The sequence below is a fragment of the Ahaetulla prasina genome, chromosome 4 (assembly GCF_028640845.1).
Source record: "Ahaetulla prasina isolate Xishuangbanna chromosome 4, ASM2864084v1, whole genome shotgun sequence".
Lineage (NCBI taxonomy): Eukaryota > Metazoa > Chordata > Lepidosauria > Squamata > Colubridae > Ahaetulla > Ahaetulla prasina.
The window spans coordinates 14,546,633-14,563,052 of record NC_080542.1 but is presented as its reverse complement, the minus strand read 5'-3'; the positions used below and the strand labels follow the sequence as shown (position 1 = coordinate 14,563,052).

The 16,420-nt window shown below is 40.1% G+C and overlaps 1 protein-coding gene across 1 annotated transcript; it reads right to left on the bottom strand.

Annotated features, from left to right (window-relative positions):
* Window positions 1-1,532: 1,532 nt before the first annotated feature.
* On the bottom strand, window positions 1,533-15,590 carry LOC131197964 (vomeronasal type-2 receptor 26-like). Its single transcript, XM_058182471.1, has 5 exons — window positions 15,453-15,590; window positions 13,343-14,197; window positions 7,566-7,793; window positions 4,879-5,005; window positions 1,533-2,434 (listed from the first exon to the last, which is right to left on the bottom strand). The coding sequence occupies exons 1-5, from the start codon at window positions 15,588-15,590 to the stop codon at window positions 1,533-1,535; spliced, it is 2,250 nt and encodes a 749-aa protein (XP_058038454.1).
* Window positions 15,591-16,420: the final 830 nt, after the last annotated feature.

The window sequence follows — 16,420 nt, the reverse complement described above, 5'->3', positions numbered from 1 at the left end:
TGCCCTCGTTACTTCCCGTCTGGATTACTGCAATGCTCTCTACATGGGGCTCTCCTTGAAGGAGGGGAGGCTCCAACTGGTACAGAACGTGGCCGCACGGGGGATTGAGGGAGCTTCTCATAGCTCCCATGTAACACCTCTCCTGCGCAGGCTGCATTGGTTGCCGGTGGTCTTCCGGGTGTGAATCAAGGTCCTAGTTATCACCTATAAGTGCTCCATGGCATGGGACCGGGATATTTACGGGACCGCCTACTGCCGCCAGTAACCTCCCATCGACCTGTGCGCTCCCACAGAGAGGGCCTCCTCAGTGTGCCATCGGCCAGACAATGTCGGCTGGTGACCCCCAGGGGGAGAGCGTTCTCTGTGGGAGCTCTGGCCCTGTGGAATGAACTACCTGTGGGGCTACATCTTCTCCCTGATCTTCGGACCTTTAAGCGCGAGCTCAAAACCTTCTTTTTTCACCAAGCAGGTCTGGCCTAATGATACAGTTTTTAATTGAGTGTTTTAATGGGGTTTTAAGGGAATTAATTCTATTTTATTAATTTTTACCTAGAAATTTTTAATTCTTCAGCTTATTGAATCAGATTCTTAATTGTTTATTGTATTTTAATTTCCCCCCCCCGATATTTATGTTTTATTTCTGCTGTACCCTGAGTCTTCGGAGAAGGGCGGTATAAAAATACGAAAAATAAATAAATAAATAAATAAATAAATAAATAAATAAATAAATAAATAAATAAATAAATAAATAAATAAATAAATAAATAAATAAATACAGTCGGCTTTCACCAGTTGTGTGAATATGATGTATTCAATAAACTGTTCTTTGATGAATTTACTTGCCTCAGAGTTCTGCTTTCTATGGGTGCATTTCTTGGAACACTGACACAGGACTTATTTATTTATGTATTGGTTAGATTGCTTCTAGGACCTCAATGTACTGTTGACTGCATTGCCTCTTCCAATTTTTCTTCACAACAACTATAAGATAAGTTGGCTGGAGAAGCATGGCTGGTTCTGTGTCAATGGATGGATGTGAATGGATGCGTCTCTCTAATTTTAGTCCAGCATTTTAATTACTAAACCATACTGATTTATTAAAGATTTGCCTTTCCATTGAGATAAACAGTGGTGGATTAGAGTGGTTATTTAAAATACCAAGAATTATTAATTAATAATTGAAATATTTTATTTTAAAATGCAATTAGTAAGTTGCAAATCATGAAAGTCAGCTCATTTATGAATTAATAAAACTTGTATTCCATTTATGGATAAGAATTCTTGACACATGTCAAAAGGAAGGAAGGAAGGAAGGAAGGAAGGAAGGAAGGAAGGAAGGAAGGAAGGAAGGAAGGAAGGAAGGAAACTGTAGCACTAAATGATAACGGAGTTGGGAATAACAAGATAAATGGGAACCATAAGGCTCCCCATTTTCTCAGTTCAGCCTAAAATAACAATTTTATAAAATAACTCTTTTTACAGTTGTCTACAATTGGGGGCTTATAACAATTTGATGCTGACATAGCTGAAGTTTAAAATGTTTTTTTCATGAGCTGATGCTTATTGTTCAGTTCAGGTTTCATTACAATGATAAAACACTTGGGAAGAAAGATACACACCAATAAGCCAGCACTGGAAGAGATCATGGAGAAGATCTCCACAGCCAACATATATTTTCCCCTTGTGCTTATATAGGTAGGAATAAAGCACAACCAAACAGTGCAGAAGACCAACATACTGAAAGTTATGAATTTAGCTTCATTGAAAGTATCAGGTAACTTCCTAGCTAGAAAAGCAACAGAGAAACTAAGCAGAGCCAGGAAACCCATAAAGCCCAACACACAGTAGAACATGGTGACTGATCCTTCATTGCACTCCATGATGACTTCTTCAGGCATTGAGTGCACATCAAAATCTGGATATGGTGGAAAAATTGCCAACCATATGATGCAGATTGTGGTTTGAACAAGGCAACAAAAGAGAACAATGAAACTGTCCATTCCTTTCCCCACCCATTTTCTCATTCTAGATCCAGGGTTGGTGGCCATGAAAGCTAGGACCACAACAAAGGTTTTGGCCAAGACACAAGAAACTGCCATGGAGAAGATGATTCCAAAAGCTGGTTGTCGAAGGAGACACACAATCTTATCTGGTTTCCCAATAAATAATAAAACACAAAAGAAAGAGAGGAGGAGAGAAACTAGGAGAGAGTAGGTGAGATTCCGGTTGTTGGCTTTGACAATGGGAGTGTATTTGTGTTTAATGAAGATCCCAAGCACCAGAGCTGTGATAAAAGAAAAAGAAAGAGCACAAATAGCTAAACTGATCCCCAACGGTTCTTCATAGGATAAAAAAGTTATGTGTTTTGGAATGCATGCATCTTTGTCATGGTTTGAGTAATGATCTTCTGGACAATGAGAACAGTCTTCCATATCTGAAAAACAACAACAGCGATTCTGTGCCTTGTTTTTCATTCATCAGATCTTAGTGTTGCATAACTCTCAGAGAGAAGCTAGTTATCAACAGTGACATTAACTACTTAACCATTTTAATATGAAATCATATTCACTGAAGATTACTGAGGATTAGATAAAATTTGAGGGCCAGAAACCTTGGCCCATACCCAAAGCTTTTACCTGCCACGCATTTCATTCTACCTTGGATATCACATAAAAATGGTAAAGGTTCCCCTCGCACATATGTGCTACTCATTCCGTTTCAAAGCCAAACAGCCAGTGCTGTCCGAAGATGTCTCCAATGACATCTTTGCCACCTTGAAAGAGGCGGTGGTGAGGCCTCTCCTCAAGAAGCCTTCCCTGGACCCAGCTGTATTAGGTAATTATCGTCCGGTCTCCAACCTTCGCTTCACGGCGAAGGTTGTAGAGAGTGTGGTGGCATGTCAAATACCCCGGTACCTGGATGAAACTGTCTATCTAGACCCGTTCCAGTCCGGCTTTCAGCCCGGATACAGCACTGAGACGGCTTTGGTCGCGTTGGTGGATGATCTCTGGAGGGCCAGGGATAGGGGTTATTCCTCTGCCTTGGTCCTATTAGACCTCTCAGTGGCTTTTGATACCATCGACCATGGTATCCTGCTGCACCGGTTGGAGGGATTGGGGGTGGGAGGCACCGTTTATCGGTGGTTCTCCTCCTATCTCTCTGATTGTTCACAGACGGTGTTGACAGGGGGGCAGAGGTCGGCCCCGAGGCGCCTCACTTGGGGGTGCTGCAGGGGTCGATTCTCTTGCCCCTTCTGTTCAACATCTATATGAAGCCGCTGGGTGAGATCATCAGTGGCTTCGGTGTGAGGTACCAGCTGTACGCTGATGATACTCAGCTGTACTTCTCCACACCGGGCCACCCCAACGAAGCTATCGAAGTGCTGTCCTGGTGCCTGGAAGCCGTACGGGTCTGGATGGGGAGAAACAGGCTCAAGCTCAATCCCTCCAAGACAGAGTGGCTGTGGATGCCAGCATCCCGGTACAGTCAGCTGCAGCCGCGGCTGACTGTTGGGGGCGAGTCATTGGCCCCAATGGAGAGGGTGTGCAACTTGGGCGTTCTCCTGGATGGATGGCTGTTCTTTGAAGATCATTTGACGGCCGTCTCCAGGAGAGCTTTTTACCAGGTCCGCCTGGTTCACCAGTTGCACCCCTTTCTAAACCGGGATGCCCTATGCACGGTCACTCATGCTCTCATGACATCTCGTCTGGATTACTGCAATGCTCTCTACATGGGGCTCCCCTTGAGGAGCACCCAGAGGCTCCAGTTAGTTCAGAATGCGGCTGCGCGGGTGATAGAGGGAGCCCCTCATGGCTCCCATGTGACACCTCTCCTGCGCAGACTGCACTGGCTACCTGTGGCCTTCCGGGTGCGCTTCAAGGTTCTGGTAACTATCTTCAAAGTGCTCCATGGCATAGGGCCGGGTTACTTACGGGACCGTCTGCTGCCAGCGAATGCCTCTCACTGACCCGTGCGCTCTCACAGAGAGGGACTCCTCAGGGTGCCGTCGGCCAGGCAGTGCCGACTGGTGACACCCAGGGGAAGGGCCTTCTCTGTGGGAGCTCCCACCCTCTGGAACGAACTTCCCCCAGGACTCCGCCAACTTCCTGACCTTCGAACCTTTCACTGCGAGCTTAAGACACATCTATTTATCTGCGCAGGACTGGACTAGAATTTTAAATTTTGAATTTGGTTTTAATGGGGTTTTATTATTTGTATTGCTATTTTTAAATATTCGGCCTTATTTAATAAGTTTTTTAATTGATGTTTTATTTTGTATTTATATGTATGTTTTATCTGGCTGTAAACCGCCCTGAGTCCCTAGGGAGATAGGGCGGTATAAAAATGTGAAAAATAAATAAATAAATAAAATAAATAAATGGTCATGTGGCTGGCATGACCAAATGCCAAAGGAGCAGGGGACGCTTTTACCTTCCCACCAAAGGTGTTTCCTATTTTTCTACTTGCATTTTTTACGTGCTTTCGAATTGCTAGGTTGGCAGAAGCTGGGACAAATAAGGGAGCTCACCCTGTTACGCGGTACTAGGGATTCGAACCGCTGAACTGCTGACCTTTTGATCAACAAGCTCAGCATCTTAGCCACTGAGCCACCGTGTCCCTTCTGGATATCGCATACTATGCTATTATCTGTATATCATTTTTGGTTACAAATATGTATGTAATGTATTTTCACAATCCTTTTCACTGTGAATAGCTTTAAAAGCAAGGAAATTTTCACAAGTAGGGGAGGTTATGTTTTAATCTTTGAACACTACCCAGAGTCACTTGTATGACATTGGTAGTCATATAAATAAATAATCCAAATAAATAACTCTGTTAATAAGGTAGCTTATTCCATTATTTCTCAAAAATGTTTACCTTCTTTGTTTGAAATTTTCCCTTCTGGACATGGATGGCAATCATAGCAGCAAAACGGTCTTGATTCTGTCTTGTTCTTGCTATGCCCTGTTGGGCAAGGATCATTACACAAAGAAAGGGGATGTGTCTATCCAAAAATTGAGAATATTGTTAAGATTTTTAAAAATCATTTGAGTAATTTCTACCTTGCTGCAGAATTTAAAGCTTAGACATGGAGTAAAAAAAATATCATCAAACCATTATAATGTTATTGGGAAAGAATACTTGATCTGCAATGATTTAATGGAATATCCACCCTTCTTTGTATGTGTCCCCCAAAGTTTCTTTAACTGGGTCCTGAAGCCAAAGTATTCTTCATCCTTTGATTTCTAGCTCATGAATGCCGTTGATCTTTTCAACTGAGATCCTTTACCAGAAAGAAGATTCTTAGCATCTTTTCAACTGTCAAACTTCTAAGCAACGCTATCTGGTACCCCGTGACTTTTGTATATGTGCCAATATGCCGTGGCTTACCTGTAGAGCCTGGTATTATCAAAAGAAGACAAGCAATACTCCTAACTAAACCTTTTGGTAAGCAGGCAGAGATGGCTCTATTTCAGTTGACTTAAGTGCATGCCTGAAGTTCACACCAGAGCTATCCAACCAGGCAGAATGTCAGCAAATACTAAAAAGGTTTTAGAATGGCTGTCTTTAGTTCATGGTGAAAGCCATCTTTCAGGGTTTGCTAAAGCAGGCCAGCCTAAAAAACCGTCAGCAAATAGAGACAGCCTCAAAAGAGCCATCTTCATTGTACACTTGCTGAAGCCAGTAAGCCTGGAAGCAGATCAACCAGAAATAAGGAAGCAAAAATTGATTTTGACCTCTCCTGATATTTGAGTATTGGGAAGAAGATTTGAGAGGATAAAACACAGGATCACCTTGCATTACTCTTACAAATGAGGGAACCCTTTGGGGTTTGTTTGTTTTTTTGCACATATGAAGGTAAGTTTCATTTGAAGCTTCATTGAAAGAAATCACCTTTTCAGATCTTTATACCTTTTATACTGCCTTCCACTGAGGACCGTGTATACTGCATGAGTCAAAAAGAGGGCTGTGAAAATATCTACAGACTCCTCACATCCTGGACATCAATTGTTTCAACTCCTACCCTCAAGACGACGCTTATAGGGCATTGCACACCAGAACAACTAGACACAAGGACTGTTTCCCCCTGAATGTCATCACTCTGCTAAACAATTAATTCCCACAACACTGTCAAATAATTTACTAAGACTGTATTAATATTCTTCTTCTCTTCCTTACTAGTATCTATCTCTTCCCACTTATTACTATAACCATGTTGTTTGTATCTTTCAATTTATATTGCTTTTGTTTCCTAGTACAATTTGATAGTTTATTAGTAACTTTAGTAATCACTAAGTGTATCTTTTTATTCTCTATGAACGTATTTTATTCTCCTATGTACACTGGAAGCATATACACCAAAGACAAATTCCTTGTGTGTCCAATCACACTTGGCCAGTACAGAATTCTATTCTATTCTATTCTATTCTATTCTATTCTATTCTATTCTATTCTATTCTATTCTATTCTATTCTATTCTATTGTTTCCTGTTTATTTCTAAAAACATATCTCCATTATTAACTGTGCTTTTGGCCTTTTATGAATAGTTAGATGAGTGTGGGAATGAATTCAGGGGAAATAAACTTCTGTAAACTCCTGTTTGTGATGTGTCAACCAATTATGTACATTTTGACTAGGAAACAAAATTGACTGCATTGTCCAACCTACCTCTAGATCAGTGGGTTGTGTTTTTGTGTGTGTTTTTTTTAAGTGGGCAACATTAAGATGTGTAGACTTTAATATTTAGAATTCCCCAGCCAACATGGGAGTTGGATTTCACAGATCTTAAAGTTATCAAGCTTTTAAAAAATAAATAAATAAATAAACAAACAGTGATTTAGATTATTTGGACACATTATGTATAATCCCTATCCAGGAAAATAGAGGCTGAGTTGTATGGGGATGATGGGACCTGCATGCTGATATATTATATAGGGGATTTCAATTTGAATATGTAGGGGAAACAGTTCAAAAAAAGCCCAATACATTCATACACTATCATGCTAGATAAATAGACAGACAGACAGATAATAGATAGATAGATAGATAGATAGATAGATAGATAGATAGATAGATAGATAGATAGATAGATAGATACGATTGCAGCCTAAATTTCAAAACCAAGTTTTCAAAGTGCATGACTAAGAAAATAATTAGAGCCAAAAAGAAGCTTTTTTGGTCATGTAAATTGTAGCAATTTGTAAAATATTTGGTAGCTATCTACAAACAATAGACATATATGAATCCTTTTTCTGCTCCTGGGAAATCAGCCTTTAAAAATTGTAAACATATTTTGCATTTAATGTAAAATGAGAATTCGCTGGTTCCAGGGAAGGAGCTAAGAAACATATTTCATTCCAGAATGTTTTTAATTAGAATTAGAATTCTTTATTGGCCAAGTGTGTGTTTGGACACACAAGGAATTTGCCTTTGCTGCATATGCTCTCAGTGTACATAAAAAGAAAAGATACATTTGTCAAGAATCATAAGGTACAACACATAATGATAGTCATGGGGTACGTTGTTGTTTAAATAAAAGAAAAGATAGCTACTCAGTCCTTACCTCATTTAAGCTTTTTTGCCACATGATGGAATCTTCCGAAATATTGAAGAATTTATTTGGGGAAGCCATAGGGTCTATCCTTCCAACCTGGATCCTAAAAAATGACCGGTTTGAGAATGTGACCCAGTTATTAATATCAAATCCACCAATGAATTCCCGTTCTTTGTCAAATGAAATCTTTTCTCCAACACTGTTGTTAAAGGAGACCCTTCTCAAGAAAAGATTAAGCTAAATTGAAAAGGGTGAGAGGGAAGATATGAAAAATAGGAAAGATTCATTCATCAGTCTATTTCTGGTCAAAGTCGATTTCATATGGAGTTTGTTTATTAGATTTTTAAATCATATTCCATTATTCATCTCTGAGTTTCTTAAGCACATGAAAATGTATAGATATATTTCAATATATTATTTTGTAATGGAAGGCCTTGGAAGATGTCACATAAGGAAAAGGGGGTATTCTGGTTGTTAAAATGTTTTTCTTCCCCTGATGAGTTTCAGCCTAGAGGGAAGCATTTGTCTCCAGCAGATATTCCTTCTGAGCAATAGTGAGAATAATATGAGAATATGAATTCCTGACTATAGGACCTAATTTCTAAAGTATTGTCAACAGCTTTAGCATGGAGGAGAATCAATTTCCAAACATTTGTATGTAATGCTATGCTCTTATTATTATGTGTTCATTTTCTCTTTCGGGGTGTGAGCCATATGTAGTAATGAGTATCTGGATATATATATTTTTTGTTTGAAGGACACTAGAGGTGTTATAAATGCAGAGGGTGTCTTCAATTATTTTTTTCAATTTTCAATCAAACCAATGGTCTAGTTTATATAAGGAGATTATAGTGTTAATATAGTCAAATCATATGCTTATTTCAGTCAAAGACCAGGAAAATTATAAATACTAAAGAAGTAGCTAATTAAAAATTCTAGATATCTATGTACATAAAACTGGCTATGTGTGTGTATGTTCCAGCATAACTCTGGAATGCTTCGAGCAATTTCAACCAAACTTGGTTCACAGATGACTTACTGTCTGGAAAAAAATACTGTGGGGGTAAGACACCCCTAACACCCTGTTGTGCCTTAAAATGCCTTCTACTGTGAAGCACAGTGGAATTGCCATGGTAATGGTTTCACAGTGGGGGCTCCGTCTGGTAAGGGGGAAAATCCAACATTAGAAATTACATTTGGTATGGACATTTTCAACAAGGCTTTGATTATTCTTGAGGACAAATATATCGCCATGATCAATAAAACATTATTGCAACTTAGCCTGCCTGCAGCACTATGAGACTGACATGACCTACTTCACGCAGATCACATGCGAGAAAAGAAACTACAATTTCAAACAGCTTAGTGTAGATATTGAGGACAAGAAGCCACTTCTAAATCAAGATCAGAAAAAAGCATACCAAATGAACATGGATCAGCTAGCAAAAGAACAAGGGGGTATCATTTTACATGACGCTTCTAGGGGCACAGGGAAAACATTTTTAACTAATTTAATTCTTGCCGAAATCAGGGCTCAGGGTGAAGTTGCTCTTCCTGTCTAATACAGGATTGGGATAAATAAATTTATTTTTTATTTATTTATTTTTATTTTATTTATTTTGTCACAACATCATACAAAAAGATTATATAGTATATAAGCATAAATAACATATATAAATTCAAATAAAAAAAACAAAAAAACATATATATGAGTAAATATTAGGAGGTATAAGCATATATATATATATATGTATATGTATATATATATATATATATATATATATATATATATGTATATGTATATGTGTGTGTGTGTGTGTGTGTGTGTGTGTGTGTGTAGGTCTTTGGTTGTTCGGGTTTTCTCCCGTGTAAAATTGGAAATGTCTTGGCAACGTTTCGACGAAGTCTCATTTGTCATCTTCAGGCTTCAGCTTCGTGCTTCTGGGAGCAATGTGTGATCGCAGCTGTTTCTTCCTTTTAACTCCTAGTGGGGGCTTGAACTGATTGGGTGGGAGCTTGGCTGTGCTCTGATTCGATGGAGGTTTTTTTGTGCTCTGATTGGCTGGGGGTGAGTCCTGTGTGGGTGGGGGCTTGGTTGTGCTCAATTTAGTCTGTGTTGCAGGGGGATTTGAGCTCGTGAGCTGCATAGCTGTTGTTTGGCTTTGTGGTGGTGCTACATCTTCATAGTGGGTGTCAGTCTGCTGCATGTATGGATTGGAGGGGTTTGAAATGGCTAATGTTGCAGCTGCAGTCTGGCTTCTGGTCCTTGGTCGTGCTTCATGATCAGTGTGGGTTTGGGTCTGCTTTCTGGGTGGATGTGCGGTGGTGACATCCTGTGTGGACCTCGTGAGTGTGGGTCTGGTGTCATTCCTCGTGTTAGGGACTCATTTGTCAATAAGGGTGGGTTTCCAAATGGCTGGTAGGCGGGAGGTATCATCTCGTTTGTTCATGCTGTGTGGGCGTTTTTCTATCTCAATGGCTTCTATGATTATTCTGTTGTTAAAGTGTTCAGTTTTGGCGATAGTTCTGGTCTTTTTAAAGTCAATATCATGTCCTGTGACTTTAAAGTGTTGGACCAGGGAAGAAGTTGGTTCCTCTTTTTTGACTGACTTCTTGTGTTCTTCAATACGTGCACTTATTCTTCTGTTGGTTTGTCCGATGTATGTGGTGGGGCAGGCGGTGCATGGGATTTCATATACTCCTTGATTTTCTAACTCAATTTTGTCTTTGGGGTTTCTTAGGATGGTGGATATTTTTCTGTTTGTGCAGAATGCTGTCTTGATGTTGTGTTTGTGGAGGATCTTGCTGATTCTGTCTGTGGTGCCTTTTATATATGGGAGGAGGGCTGTGCCGTTTTCTTGTTCTCTGTCTTGGATTTTAGTGGGGGGTTCTTTTTGGATTAGCTTGGTAATCTTATTTCTTTGGAATCCATTGGATGTTAGTACGTTAGTGAGAGTGTCTAGTTCAGTTTTTAGGTGTTGTTCGTCAGCTAAGCATTTTGTTCTGGAGATGAGTGTCTTGGCTATGGAGTTGATCTGTGCTGGGTGGTGGTGTGAGAGTGCGTGCAGATAGCGGTTTGTGTGTGTTTTCTTCTGGTAGATGGTGTGTCCTAGGGAGCCATTGGGTTTCCTGTAGACTAAGACATCCAGGAAGGGAAGTTGGTTGTTAACTTCTGTTTCCATGGTGAACTGTATTTTGGGGTGTAGGCTATTGAGGTGTGTGAGGAAGTTATCAAGTTTTTCTTTCCCATGTGGCCAGATTATGAAGGTGTCATCTACATATCTGAGCCAGAGTTTGGGTTTGTGATCAGATTTTTCTAGAGCTTGGTTTCAAAGTGTTCCACGTAGAGATTGGCAATGACAGGTGAGAGGGGTGATCCCATGGGTGCTCCTTCTACTTGTTTGTATTTTTGTCCATTATAGATGAAGTATGTGTTGGATAGGCAGTGGTTGGTCAGATCTAGGATGTGCTTGGGGGGGTTATATTTGTTTTGGATAGCTATCAAGGCTTCTTTGATATATTTCTTTGATATATATATGTGCACGCATTGAAGAACAGTGCTCTTCAGTGCACGCATTGAAGAACACAAGAACTCAGTCAAAAAAGAGGAACCAACTTCTTCCCTGGTCCAACACCTTAAAGCCACAGGACACGATATTGACTTTAAAAAGACCAGAACTATCGCCAAAACTGAACACTTTAACAACAGAATAATCAGAGAAGCCATCGAGATAGAAAAACGCCCACACAGCATGAACAAACGAGATGATACCTCCCGCCTACCAGCCATTTGGAAACCTGCCCTTATTGACAAACGAGTCCCTAACACGAGGAATGACACCAGACCCACACTCACGAGGTCCACACAGGATGTCACCACCACACATCCACCCAAAAAGCAGACCCAAACCCACACTGATCAGGAAGCACGACCAAGGACCAGAAGCCAGACCACAGCTGCAACATTAGCCATTTCAAACCCCTCCAATCCATACATGCAACAAGCAGACACCCACTATGAAGATGTAGCACGACCACAAACACGAAGCCAAACAACAGCAATGCAGCTCATCAGCTCAAATCCCCCTGCAACTCAGACTAATCTGAGCACAACCAAGCCCCCACCCAAACAGGACACACCCCCACCAATCAGAGCACAAAAAAACCCCATCCAATCAGAGCACAGCCAAGCTCCCACCCAATCAGTTCAAGCCCCCACTAGCAGTTAAAAGGAAGAAACAGCTGCGATCACACATTGCTCCCAGAAGCACGAAGCTGAAGCCTGAAGATGACAAATGAGACTTCGTCGAAACGTCGCCAAGACACTTCCAATTTTACGCGGGAGAGAACCCGAATAACCAAAGACCTACATACATACATATATATGTATATGAAGAAGAAAAGAAAAACAATAGGACAGGAACGGTAGGCACGTTTGTGCGCTTATGCACGCCCCTTATGGTCCTCTTAGGAATGGGGTGAAGTCAATAGTAGAAAGTTTTTGGTTAAAGCTTTTAGGATTATGGGAAGAGACCACAGAATCAGGTAAAATATTCCAAGCAGTGATGATTCTGTTACAGAAGTCATATTTTCTGCAATCTAGATTAAAGCGGTTGACATTAAAGTTAAATCTATTGGTTGCTCTTGTATTATTGCAATTAAAGCTGAAGTAGTCTTTAACAGGAAGGACATTACAATAGATGATTCTATGAGTTAAACTTAGGTCAAGTTAAACGGGATGGGGGTCATCTGTAAGGTAATGTCCATCAAGATAACTGGGCAATGCCAGGTTATCAGCTAGTGTTAATATATAATTGTTTCTTATGTCCTCTGTAGTCCTAAAACGGTGTAAAATGGACAGTGATAGATATATAGCCCTTTGATGTCCTATTTTTCTTTAGAGTAAGTCTTCTAATTGGCCCATAGACTGAACTTGCAGATCTTACAGATGACCCCCACCGTGTTAAAGGTCTTGGAGTTTTCATATCAAATGATCTAAGTGCCAAAGCCCACTGCAACTACATTGCAAAAAAGGCTTTAAGAGTTGTAAACCTAATCTTGCGTAGCTTCTTCTTCAAAAACACTGCACTACTAACCAGAGCATATATAAAACATTTGCTAGACCAATTCTTGAATATAGCTCGACTGTCTGGAACCCATACCACATTTCAGACATCAATTGAGCGTGTCCAGAAATATTTTACAAGAAGAGTTCTCCACTCCTCTGAATACAACAAAATACCTTATGCCACCAGACTGGGTTTAGAAAATTTAGAACTACGCCGCCTTCGACATGACCTGAGTTTAGCTCACAGAATCATCTATTACAATGTCCTTCCTGTTGAAGACTACTTCAGCTTCAATTGCAACAATACATGAGCACACAATAGATTTAAGCTTAATGTGAACCGCTCCAATCTTGATTGCAGAAAATATGACTTCAGTAACAGAGTTGTTAATGCTTGGAATAAACTACCTGACTCTGCGGTCTCTTCCCCAAATCCCCAAAGCTTCAACCAAAAACTGTCTACTATTCACCTCATCCCATTCCTAAGAGGTCTGTAAGGGGCGTGCATAAGAGCACAAGCGTGCCTACTGTTCCTGTCCTATTGTTTCCTTTCGTTATATCCAACTAATATAGTTATTACATACTCATACTTATATATATGCTTATATATTGTATAGTTATTTCATGCTTATGCTTATATATACTGTGTGACAAAATCAATCAATCAATCAATCAATCAATCAATCAATCTGCAGCATATCTCTGCTCTAAACATTACCTGCCACAATTGTTGATTCTGAAGACTGGGACCTCTCCTGCCCACAATAAGGTTGTGCTTGAGTTTTGATGAATGCATTGCCTCCAAAGCATAAGCTACAGCATAGACAGCATTGTATACATTATAGCTGTGGGCAGTTGTGCTAAGTTCAAACACCGATGCCGGAAGGGTTGCCATCTTCTCCTTCCTTGTACAGATTGTGCCATGTTTATTACCTAGGTCAGAGCTGTGAAACAAGCACTCGAATGCATGCTCCCAGAAATTCCTTAGAAACCCATCGTGTTCTGCTGTGGTTGGATTTCTGAGTAGAAGGAATTCCTGGAAGCCTGGCACCTTCTTTGAATGAACTGCAAAGGATAAAGCATTTTGAAGGAAACTGACGTCCCAATCTCTTTGAATAGAAATGGATGTGAAATCCATTTCAGCATTCATGATCCAGACCTTTGTATTGACTGATATATCCTCCACTACTGAATACTGCACTAACATTTTCAAAAAGTTCATGGATTCCATTGCACCATATAAAACAATCACCTTGGCTGTGCTGTTTGCAATAATAGAGTAGGTTTTGTAGGTTTCTTCCATCACATCCATAAAATCACTGTAAAAAGCTACATTAGGGAATTCTCCTATGAAATCAAAGCAGATGCCCTGCTGGGGAAATGTGGGGAGCACCTCCTGTACAAATTTCTCCCCTTTGTCATTGTTCACAGCAAGAACACCAATCCAGATCCACCTAAAATAGAGCAATAACTGGAGGAGCCCCTTATGTTGATGGGATTCATTTGGAAACATTTGTTGGAAGAAAGCTGCTTGCATCTCTTTATCCATGATTGGAGTAGAGCCATAGGTCAGCTAAGAAAAATGATAGGGAAGAATGAAGAATGTGTAAGACTGTTTATCCATCTTAATCAACAGTATCAACAGCAGACACCTTCAAATTTCTAGGTTCTATCATATCTCAAGGCCTAAAATGGACAGCTAACATCAAAAACATCATCAAAAAAGCACAACAAAGAATGCTCTTTCTGCACCAACTCAGAAAGCTCAAACTGCCCAAAGAGCTGCTGATTCAGTTCTACAGAGGAATGAATTACTGAGTCTGTCATCTGCATCTCTATAACTGTCTGGTTTGGCTCTGCAACCAAACAAGACAAACACAGACTTCAATGGATAATTAGAACTGCAGAAAAAAATAATTGCTACCAACCTGCCTTCCATTGAGGATCTCTATACTTCATGAGTCAAAAAGAGGGCTGTGAAAATATCTACAGACCCCTCACATCCTGGACATAAATTGTTTCAACTCCTACCCTCAAAACAACACTATAGAGCACTGCACACGAAAAAACTAGACGCAAGAACAGTTTTTTCCTGAATGCCATCACTCTGCTAAACAAATAATACTCTCAACACTGTCAAACTATTCACTAAGTCTGCATTACTATTACTATTAATCTTCTTATCATTCCTATAACCCATCTCCACTCACTTATGACTGCATGACTGTAACTTTGTTGCTTGCATCCTTATGATTGATATTGATATTGATTGGTTCTGTGGGCGTGGCTTAATTGGTGGCCATGGCTTGGTGGTCAGGAGACTGAATGGGCATGGCCAATAATAATAAATAATAAAAATAATAAAGTATACAAAACTTGGGAGCGCACCGGTCTACCGTCTTTAAAAATAGAGGCACCAATCTACTAATTGCCTTTTTTTGGGAGGCACCGGTCTACCCTTTTTAAAAATAGAGGCACTGGTCTACAAGCCGCCTACAGAGCTGATCAGCTGTAGTGCGACCCTTTGAAGCACCGTGGCAATTATTTAAGGCCGTTTCCAGCTATATCACCACCGAGAGCTTCAGGGACAGACAAGAGGAACAGCGAGGCATGGGTGGTGCTGGGGCAGGGATTTTTGTTACCAGTTCTCTGAACTACCCACCCCCATCGCTACTGGATTGCGTGATCCGGTCCGAACCAGGAGCATTTCACTCCTGAATGTAAGCTTTATTTGTTTTTGTCTGTTTCAGTCACACCCTTTCCTAAACCTCAGCCACAAAATGGCATCCAAACAATCACAAGAACAGCAAATGGCTTGTTCACTTTACCTGGGGAATTTTGTAGATGTCCAGTATGGTTGCCATGTGGAGACAGATATCAGGTCCCCCGATGACTGCAGCAGGATTGTTTTGAATGCCACACTTAAAATTTGGGATGAATCTATTTTGAGCAAAGAGAAGCTCCATGGAGGCAAGGTAGGTCCAGCTTGAACTGAAGTAGCTATTATAGATGTTGAATCCCAGGGTGACATTGGGTAAAATCTGGGGATTCTCATTGATTTCCTTTATAGCAAAAGCTAAGGCTAGGATGTGCTGGTAACTCTGAAACAATACCCTGCAATGAAAACTGCATGAGTTTGAAAAGTAAATAGTTCCAAAAAATATTTCCCATATTTATGCTTTAATCACCTTAATGCTGAGCATTTCATAAATTATATTAAAAAAATTAAATGATTTTGTTATCATCCAAGTAAATGCAAACGCGCCACTCCTTTGGAAATTTCTGAACCAGCAAATGCTGTCTTTGTTTTAACCAATATAATTTTGCATTGTACATTTATGTAGAATTCACAGTATCACAAACCAGCTTCATAATAATGGATGGTACCTAGGAGCTAAGGATATTACTTCTGAAACCAGTAATGCAAAAAGGAGTCACAGCTATTCTTAGATAAACTTAGACCCCCATACATTTAAGTCAAACACAATCTGGGCTGTTATGCTGTCCTTTCATTGTTGATCAACAATAACACAAAACACTGTTAGCAAAGTGCTTTGATATCATTCATTATCATTCACAGAAGATCATATTCTCAGACAGTTTTCACAGCAAAAAGTTAATTGTTGGAGGATTAAATGATTAAATTTAAATTTAACCTTTAAATTTCTAGGTTCTATCATATTGCAAGATCTAAAATGGACAGCTAACATTAAAACATCATCAAAAAAGGACAACAAAGACTGTGCTTTCTGCGCCAACTCAGTAAGCTCAAACTGCCCAAGGAGCTGCTGATTCA

What these genes read in the sequence shown, in the direction of transcription:
- LOC131197964 (XM_058182471.1), bottom strand. Translation starts at nt 15,590, where the DNA reads ATGGAGCTTCTCTTTGCTCAAAATAGATTCATCCCAAATTTTAAGTGT. An exon ending in ACATCTACAAAATTCCCCAG is followed by an intron (nt 14,198 to 15,452) that starts GTAAAGTGAACA and finishes CATTTTTCTTAG; the next exon opens with CTGACCTATGGCTCTACTCC. An exon ending in GGCAAAAAAGCTTAAATGAG is followed by an intron (nt 5,006 to 7,565) that starts GTAAGGACTGAG and finishes ATTTTTGGATAG; the next exon opens with ACACATCCCCTTTCTTTGTG.